The sequence below is a fragment of the Platalea leucorodia genome, assembly GCF_965183815.1.
Source record: "Platalea leucorodia genome assembly, chromosome: 11".
Lineage (NCBI taxonomy): Eukaryota > Metazoa > Chordata > Aves > Pelecaniformes > Threskiornithidae > Platalea > Platalea leucorodia.
The window spans coordinates 19,883,800-19,893,206 of record NC_138833.1 but is presented as its reverse complement, the minus strand read 5'-3'; the positions used below and the strand labels follow the sequence as shown (position 1 = coordinate 19,893,206).

Genomic DNA, 9,407 nt, shown 5'->3' with positions numbered 1-9,407 from the left:
ACCTGGTTTAAAAAAAATTTATTTTACAAAAATTAAAAAACAAGTAGTATTTACAAGCATTTTAAATACCAGCTCTAAACCTCCACTGCTAATAATGGATTGTTTAAGCCTGTTGTTTAAAATGCAAGACAAAGTCTTACAATTTTGAGTTTGCCACGTCCAAAGGGTTTCTGGTTTTGTTTTTTTAAGAAATGTCATTACAGAGCTGTTGAAAAAGAAAAATACTATAGAATAGCTCATTTTTTAAAAAGTCAGAATCCCAAGTTGTTCTTCCATCCTCTAACTACTTTTCAGCTGTTTATAATGAAGAGAAATGGAGCTGTTTTGTCTGTTGTTAAGCATATAGTAAAATTTGGGGCTGGAGAAGCGGGGGGGGAAGAGGAACAAATATTTATCCATCTGCTGAACTACTTGTGTTGCAAGGAGAAGAATAAAATTTGTAGGTTAAGTTGAAGAAAACTGAAGTAAGAGTATTGGTCCAATCCCCTGTCAAAGGTCAACTTTTAGGCCTCTTAATCCATTTCCAGAACAGTTTATTCATACCCATAAGAACTAAGCTGAGGCTCAGTGTGGGTCAAACCTGTACCATACAGAATTAGAAACTAGGGAGAGCTGATCATATCAGCTCCAGTAATATCCATTCCCGTTGTTGTTAAAGCAAATCTCTGAATATTTTTAGCTGCAAGGATCATTTTTAATGTCATCCGTTCCCAAACCTCTGCAGTGATCAAAGGGAGCAATTTCCACAGACTACACGAAGATAAAATAAGCAAAACATGAGGTGAAGCAGTGACCCTCACAACATGCAGAAGTTTTAAAATAAGCTTTATAAAGCACAATTAGCAAATTTGTGTGCATGTCTGTGTCCATTTCCACTGGATTTCCAGACCCTTAGCTCTACTGAATATTCTACCGTTAAGTCTTCCTTGCAGATTCTGTACAGTATAAAGAGGAAAAAAACAGAGGTATACACCGTAGGTTCTGTCTTTTGCCCTTGGTATTAAAAAGATGGCAAACCACAAATGCTGGCATTAGGAATTCAGTCAGTTCTCTTCTGGGTTTCACATGAAGATGCAGCTCTTCAGCAAAACTGCAGGCCTTCTGCAGGCTGTATACTGTAGATGCCTTTTGTTTGAAACGCTATTAGGGAAAATGGTTGAGGACAGCAGCTGCCAATATGGTAACCACGTTCTGCTGAGGGGCACCGCTTATCACGGCTGCATGTTGTTGATAATAGCCAAAATGCTCATTTTCTCTTGGGCCGAGTCCACATCTTCATTTTGTTTCTGAGCCACTCCTGTGCCAAGGCCATACAGCCGCCCACAATACTTTGCATCATCAATTGTATCCTCAAAAAACAACTGCAGATTCAAAAATAAAAAAGGGAAGAAATAGGTATTGTTTAATTGTGCCTCTAAATCAGAAAGCACCTAATGTTAATTCAACAGCTCATTTGAAGTCAGCCACCTCGAAACTGGAGCATGGGATTTAAAATAAGCACATGAAAGAGGAGTAAACAGAAGAATTCTGTGCCATTATCAACAATTCTGGTTATTGACAGTTTGAAGTGTGATGGCCACAAGGCTAAAAAAAAAAAAAAAACCAAACCCAAAACAAAACAAAAAACACATTGTGCATGTTGACATTTATGGATAGGAACTGGAGAAAGACGACCCATAAAGAAGAATACTGCAGTACCTCTTTCATTCTGAAGAATGCCATTCCCGTGAGAAGAGAGTCCGATCCTGCCTGGTGTTGTCGTCCAATTCGCTGCAAATCCAGCTGATCTGCCACTTCTTGAAGGCCACCCTGCAATGAGAACAGAACAGATTTTACTTTGGAAGATCCATCTCTTAGCAAAATTGCTACGCTTCTCCAAAACATGAGGGCAAACACTGGCCACGATGAATCAGTGCAGATTCCAGCAGTACACACACACCAGCCATGAGTAAAAGACAGTGGTAAATACTGTTCAAGAACACATAAATACTCTTCACAAATTTCGGTACCTTGCTTTCCTGCTGTGGATACTTGAGATGACTGTGGGCACATTGGTAGGTTACAAATGCTGGACCTTTCCCTCCCTTTTCTCAAACAAGGCTGTGATTCAGTACATAAATTACTTTCAACCCTCCAAGTGTCTACCAGTTAATCAATCAAGTCACATAATAGTTCATGGAAGAAGAAATACTCCGCCTTGCATAGGGGAGATAAACATTCTGTATTATAATGAGCCCTGAAATTACTGACACACAAACCGGAAGGTTATGGGAATGTCCCCTATATAATATACATATTAATAAGTCTAAAACCGGGGAGGCAGTATCTATTGGATACAAACTTAGTCATAGGTGGTTCTATGTGACTACTAGCTTTTAGACACGTCCCAGTTTTAAGACTTGATATAGGCAGCAGTTCTGTCATTTGGGTCACTGTACATTTACAGTGTTGATGCCCATCCATCAGTTGCTTGCTGGAGAGATACAAGTACCTTGAGGTTTTTGCAGCTCTTCATTAAGTACTTTACATCATAGATAGATGGGAAGAAAAGGTTCAAGATATGGAAAAATTCGTGTTCCTCTTCCGGTAACCTGGAATCTGTCAACAGCTTCACCATGTAGCCAAAGTCATAACCACTGAAAACAAAAACATACAGGAACCAGATAAGCAGGCAGCACCTATACTCCGTCAGTAGCAATATTTCATTTTTCACAAGAGTTTTACATGCTGTAGCTTTCAAATATTTTCTCACATTCATAAAACTCTTCTGGATCAGAGCCAAAATTCATCCTGACCATCTATGTCAACATAGGACTTTTGAACGCTCCCTGGGTGCCTCTGCTAACCTCCTGTGGGACAGCTAAGCCCTTGGGAAGAACATACTTCCCAACACTGCAAGTTTCCATAGCTATGGGCAATACGGAAAAGCAGGAAACCCTAGAAGCGTCTGTTGCCACCACCTCCTCCTCCCTCAAGTCCTTTCGACGGACTTGCGATGATATCAAGGACCAGAGGCTTTGTAGTCAAGTTGCTTGAAACACTACAAGAAAGGTATCTTAACACTACAGAGATTTCTTCCTCTACGCAAACGCAAACCAGAAGTTGAGAACACCACCACCATTGTAAGGAAAAAGAAAGAAAAACCATCCTTTACAATGCACACAAGTTCGTAAGTGTAGAAATCACATTTCAGCTTGTTAATAACTTCTTCCATAGAGGAAGACTGTAACGGCGAAAGGATTTGCAAGAAAGGCATACACAAAATTCAGACCACAGTAAGTACCAGTACAAAATGAAGTGCCAAGTGTTCTTATTTCTTAAACATGGCCTTTGTATCTTTAAGCTTCTTTTAAGAACTGCAGAAGCTGCTTAAAATCTGTGTCAGTCTCCACGGACAAAAGCAGCGGTATTTCAATCAAGAAGAGATTTCTCACTTCACGGCATCAGTGACCATCTCGGACCTACCTGTGGAAGGACAGCCATTTCACGCTGTCACTAAGGACGACCCCAGATGTCATAAGCAACTCGGCAAAATGCAGGGTATCGATCCCTTCTTCTTCGTGCTTCTGGAACTGCAGCCCAGAGCTGGCAAGGAGGTCTATGGAATCCTGAGAGTACATGTCCTCGCTGAAGGAGAAAAGCAGCTTTGCACTCAAGGTACTAACAAGTCAGGTTTATTTCCCCCCACACTGTATTTCAAAAATTGGAGCGATCAGTAGGCTATCTATCTCTGGGTTCCACACTTGTCTCTCTAGAAAATTCAAATTGAATCAGTTTTAATACCACTACTGCAGCCTCCTACATACATAACAAGCTATTCTGCGATCGTAGCTAGTTAATAATACTGTTGCTAGTGCAAATTCCAAAGAATCCACGTCCATTGTACTGTATGCAAAAACATACTGTATGATGTTTTGAAAAACGTCATTTCTGCAAGGCAAAAGGAAGCACCACAGATGACAACACAGAGAAAAGGGGAGTTCTCCCAAGTAGGAAGACGTGCAACTCTAAAGCACTGGGCATCATTCCTGTCTACATTTTTCTTTTGCACTTCACAGCACATGCCACCGTATCATCATCTCCAGTTCCATCTGTGGGAGTAAACAAAATTGCCTAATACTTGACTCCGGAAGGAGGGCAGGGATGAGTGATGATACGCCTGGTGGAGAGCCGAGCAGGAACCTGACTTCTGTACTGGTTTGTTTCGTTTGAGGCCGGTAGGGAGGGTAGGACATGGCAGCACACAGAGCAAAATTCATGCCAAATATGGTAACTGAGTCAAATGAAGTGATCACACTGTGAAAACCACTTCGCTCTGATTTCAATACTTTTAAGAGGCTCACAAAGTTGTGGAAGTAAATATTGCAACTTTTGGGTTCAAGAACAGTATGTTCTGCACATACTAGCTATGAATTTTTGTAATGTTTTCCAATGACAGTTCCATAAAAATACTCATTTATTTCCTACAAATGTGTGTTTTTGACAGATAAACCCTCTCTTTATTTCCCAGCATCTCTAGTGGTAATTATGCTGAGTTTGTCTTTACAGTTACGGGGGAAGGGATAATGAAACTTGTTTCAGCTGTAACCCAGGATATTGCAGTATGGAGGAGATGGGAACAACTGCCACACTCCATTTACCAAGACTCATTCTCCTGAAGAGGTGTGACGATTACACCATTCTTTTTAGATCCCAGTTTATATTTTAGCATGGATCTGTAAAGAAGTATTTTCCTTTTTGCTGAAAACAGCACATCCATTTCTTTTTAGCAGAAAGAGATGGGTATTTTTATATATATATATATTTTATATATATATATATATATATAAAAAAATGTATAAAGTTTAAGACTATAATATTGTTGCAGGAAAAAAAGTTTAAGGCACATACCATTATTGGGGATAGGCTATTTATCACAGGAAGGGGTATTAAGGACAGGATTTTAGTATGGGTTGACTCCAGAAATATGGCAAACTCCTGTCCTGCCAAAATAGGTTCCCACATAATCTGTGTTAGAATCCGAATTTTTATTGCTCAGAACCAGGCACTGACGAACATAGAGACACCTGCATCTGCCAAAGGAAAGCATCTCTTCAGCAGAAAAGAATAGGTGATTATTCCCTAGCTCAAGAGACTCACGTAAGGTTGAATTTGAAGTTAAACTGCCAGGTGTTGATGCCGGAAGGATATTCTCCTTTCTCATTTGTGAAAGTCAGACCCAGCTGGATAATTTTCAGAAGGTCAACATTACACCGAAGGAGCTGATATTGATAGTCTATGGAACTGCGGAATTCACCAATTGGCCTTACAACAACTCCAGGAAACTCTGTGTCCTAGGAGAGAAGGAAAAAATCTTGTTTCACCACTTACTCTATTAGCAGTCATTATTACTAGTCTACTAGGGGTCTATTCAGTTCCACACTTGCAGCACTGCATTCTGCGAATTCTTATGTAAAAATCACTTTTTTCTTCTCCTTTTCCATATATTCATACAGATTTTAAACGGCTACAAGTCAGACACTAAGAAACCCCTATACAATTTGTTAATTATTGCATTCGTTCGTTTATTACAGGTATCCTTTCTTGCAGTTTTGTTTTATTCCAGAACAAAAATGTTGTAAAGTCATCCAATATGCACTACTGTATAATCCAAACATCTCTCGCAAAGGACTCCCTCATTTTCCCTAAATCTACTAAAATGGACTTTTAAAAATTTATTCAGTCTTCCCTCATGTTCTAAACACAAGTTAAATTTAGCACTCCGACCACTTCATTTGATAGTCCAGATAGCGATAACCTTCACCGTTTTTGAGGAACAGCCAATGCCTACATTAACGAAAACTCCTGCCAATCAAAACAGACCTTCACAGCAGAGCAACCACCTATTAGATGAAAAACATTTTACTTGGCCAGCGATTGTGTGCTATCTTTGCTGAAACCCAAACTTCTAGACTATTTTTACTCTCAGATCAGGTCACGTAACTTCTAGGGACTAGCGTGTATGCAAAAAACTTTCATGAAGAATCCAGTGCTGGGTATCTGACAAAATGTCTCCCTTGCTCAAGATCTTTTTGTATCCACTCTTAACAGCAGAGCCACTAAAATACGTCACAAGCACACTATCAATGAGATCGAACAGAAGCAAGAAAGCTCATTTCCCATTGACATATGATAACGAAATCATATTTACTTAGACAATGGCGTTCTACACTGAAATACTATGCACTCTGCAGGGGCGTGTGTTTTTATGCCACGCTTTTATTAAGGACTTTTCATACCTTGAAGTTTAGCGTTGCTAAGCAAAGCTGGCATAACTTACAGTATCATAACTAAACCCAGTTATTTATGTAACTAACTGGCTCCTGCCAAGCAGATACAGACTTTTAAGAGAAGGAAGAGATTCCTCCCACCTGGGGGAGATTTCTGGTCTTCCTAAACAAAGCTTTCTGAACACACTGTCATACCAACAGCCAGAATATTTTGCTTCCCTAAGATTCAACATCTGACCTCATTAAAAGGAGGCAGCCCAGCTGACCAGTTGTCACTTGTGGGCCTTTTGTCCTACAGGACCATGGCATCTTCCATAACCGAATGGAGAAAGACATTCAAAGGCCAAATATACTGTTGGAAAACTAAAGATTTAAACCCAATTACATTACAAAGATTTAAACGCAGTACATCTGACCCGTTTCCTTTTTCTGTTGCACAAACCAATACATTACGAATAGCTAAATATTAAATGAATCCAGGTTTTTAATGTGGTCTCTCTCTTCCCCATCTTTCATTCAATCCAAACTCAACACTACTTGTATTAAATTCTGGAAAGCTTCAACTGAACTACTTTCTAGTTTTTCACCACTTAACCTCTAGCTCAGTTTGACTGGGGGTAGGAGGAAATCATTTCTCACTCAAGAATCAACTTATTCCCCTACCCAAAAAAATCCCTTGACTAAGGCAATTAGGTCAAGTATAAAATATTTACCATCGCAATGTAGCTGTAGCTTAGAACAATCTCTCGAATTTTCCTCATCTCTTCTTCCAGGTTGTTGGCCCATACTTCACAGATAACCTGGCTGTTCTCTGCAAGGGCTGCTGGCATCTTGCAGGGACCAGAGTAAAGACAGCTGATGTTGAATTCAGATGACAGCGTAGAATTGCAAGCTGTGCGATCTTATCGGTGTGCTGTGTTAAACAGATAAATAAGTAATGCTTTATATGAAGAAAGATTTGCATATAAGAACGAATGCTCTGTTGGAGACAGTCACACTTCAATTTTCAGCTTCAAATAGGCCATTTAAAGTTTACACCGAGTTTCTTCTTGCTTTTATCACTTCCTATAAACATGCTGAATGAGAAGAAAATTTATAGCATCTGTTCAGGTTACAAGAGTGGATGCACAATTAACAGTCCAGTTATTCACGAAGAGTCATTCTCCCTGTCTTTATTCTCCTGGCACAAGCTCTGAAACTTTGGGCGGATGATGTAAAAGCACAGAGTCCTCACATTTAATATTTAGCTATTGCGATAGCTTTTAAAAACAGTAACAGAATGCTTTATACACTACATAGAATCGTTTAGGTTGAAAAAGACTTTTAGGATCATTGATTCCACCTGTTAACCTACCACTGCCAAGTCCACCACTAAACCATGTCCCCAAGCACCACATCTACACATCCTTTAAGTACCTCCAGGGATGGGGACTCAGCCCCTGCCCTGGGCAGCCTGTGCCAGGGCCTGACAGCCCTTTCGGTGAAGAAGTTTTTCCTAATATCCAACCTAAACCTCCCCTGGCGCAGCTTGAGGCTGTTGCCTCTTGTCCTATCACTTGTTACTTGGGAGAAGAGACCGACCCACCCCGGCTCCAGCCTCCTGTCAGGCAGTTGCAGAGAGTGATGAGGGCTCCCCTCAGCCTCCTCTTCTCCAGGCTGAGCCCCCCCAGCTCCCCCAGCCGCTCCTCCCCAGCCTTGTGCTCCAGCCCCTGCCCCAGCCTCGCTGCCCTGCTCTGGCCACGCTCCAGCCCCTCCATGGCCGCCTTGGGGTGCGGGGCCCAGCGCTGAGCACAGCATTCGAGGCTCTCGGATGCACCTCGGGAGGCGCCGAGGCAGGGTGTTTCAGCCGATAGCAGCGGCAGCCCCAGCAGCTACAGCCGGGACAAATCGCCGTTGTTCACCGTTTCCCACAACAACACGGGCAAAACGACGCCCGTTTCTGCGGCCGGGGCTCAGGCCCTGCGCGCCCCCGGACCTGGGGCTGCCTGCGGCGCTCGGAGGGCCTCCACCCACCCGCCACGGCTCAGCCCGCCGCGGGGGGCGTCCCCCGCTCCCTCCGCCCGCCGACCACGGCCCCCGGGCCTGAGGACCCCCTCAACGGCGGGTCCCGCACCTGCTCGCGCGCCGCCGGGCCGGGCCCCGCCGCTCGCGCTGCGGGAGGCGGGCCGCCCGGCCGCTCTAGCCCTCACTCCCCCACCGCCACTCGTCTGCTCCGGCGCTCCCCATCGCCGCTCCCCGCCCCCACGCTACCTGCCCGGAAACCGGGGCCGGGCCGCTGCCTCCCGCGCACGCGCGATGCCGCCTACCGGCAGGGGCGGGACTTCCGCCTTTCCCCGCTGCGCTCTCGCGAGAGCTGTGGGAGAGCGCCGCAGGCGGGGCGCGCGGCGGGGGTACGTTGCTGCGCGCGCCTGTCCGCTCGCGGCCGCGCGCGCGCTCGGGCGGAGGGGAGGGGCAAGGGAGGGGGCGGAGCGCCACGCGGGGCTCTGCCCGCAGTGCGCCTGCGCAAGGGCTTGCGATGAGCCGTCTTTCACCTCCCCCCCCGCAGTCTAATGGACTCGCCCGGGCTCCCGGCTGTGGGGGCGGCGGGCGAGTCCAAAGTCCGCGGGCGGGGGGGATAAGGGAGGTGCGTGCCCTCCTCTACCTGCGGGAACAGGGACCTCGAGGCCCGGCGGCCATAGGCTCGGCGGGCTGCCAGCATGGCGGCCTGGGGAGCCCCCAGCAGCCCGGTCGCCTGGGACAGGGACAGTGCCAGGCCCTGGCTGAGCGTCCCCAAAAGAAATAGCGCCCGTCCCTCCCTCACCCTGGGCCCCTTCGGCTGCGGCCTCCATCGGGCCTGGGCTGCTGCGGGCGCGAGTCTCCCCGCGGGCTCACGCCGCCACGGCGCCGGGCGGGACGAGGGTGAATTCATCGAGGCCTTGAGGGCAAAGCACTGCTCTCCCGGCACGAGTTGCTCCTACGCTGCAGTGCGCAGACAGCTCGTTAGTTGAGGAAATTCTGCCTTGGACATCGCTGTTCAAGTACCTACTGTGTCTGCACACTTTGAGGCTGACGTCTCCTGTTCCAGAAATGCTATTTAAATTACATTAGCAACAGAAGTTGGTGTCTGGTAAAGCAGCATAACGTAACTTCTTGAGTAGC

General features: G+C 45.2%; 1 protein-coding gene across 3 annotated transcripts; it reads right to left on the bottom strand.

Annotated features, from left to right (window-relative positions):
- Position 1: 1 nt before the first annotated feature.
- On the bottom strand, positions 2-9,089 carry CNOT8 (CCR4-NOT transcription complex subunit 8). 3 transcript variants are annotated; one of them, XM_082324459.1, is made up of 7 exons: positions 9,070-9,089; positions 6,983-7,182; positions 5,140-5,333; positions 3,466-3,627; positions 2,492-2,636; positions 1,699-1,809; positions 2-1,361 (listed from the first exon to the last, which is right to left on the bottom strand). In XM_082324459.1, exons 2-7 carry the CDS (start codon positions 7,097-7,099, stop codon positions 1,212-1,214), a joined length of 879 nt encoding a protein of 292 aa, XP_082180585.1. In that variant the 5' UTR covers positions 7,100-7,182; positions 9,070-9,089; the 3' UTR covers positions 2-1,211. The 3 variants fall into 3 exon arrangements, with proteins under 3 accessions (XP_082180585.1, XP_082180583.1, XP_082180584.1); XM_082324457.1 differs by lacking the exon at positions 9,070-9,089 and adding an exon at positions 8,520-8,588; XM_082324458.1 differs by lacking the exon at positions 9,070-9,089 and adding an exon at positions 8,383-8,491.
- Positions 9,090-9,407: the final 318 nt, after the last annotated feature.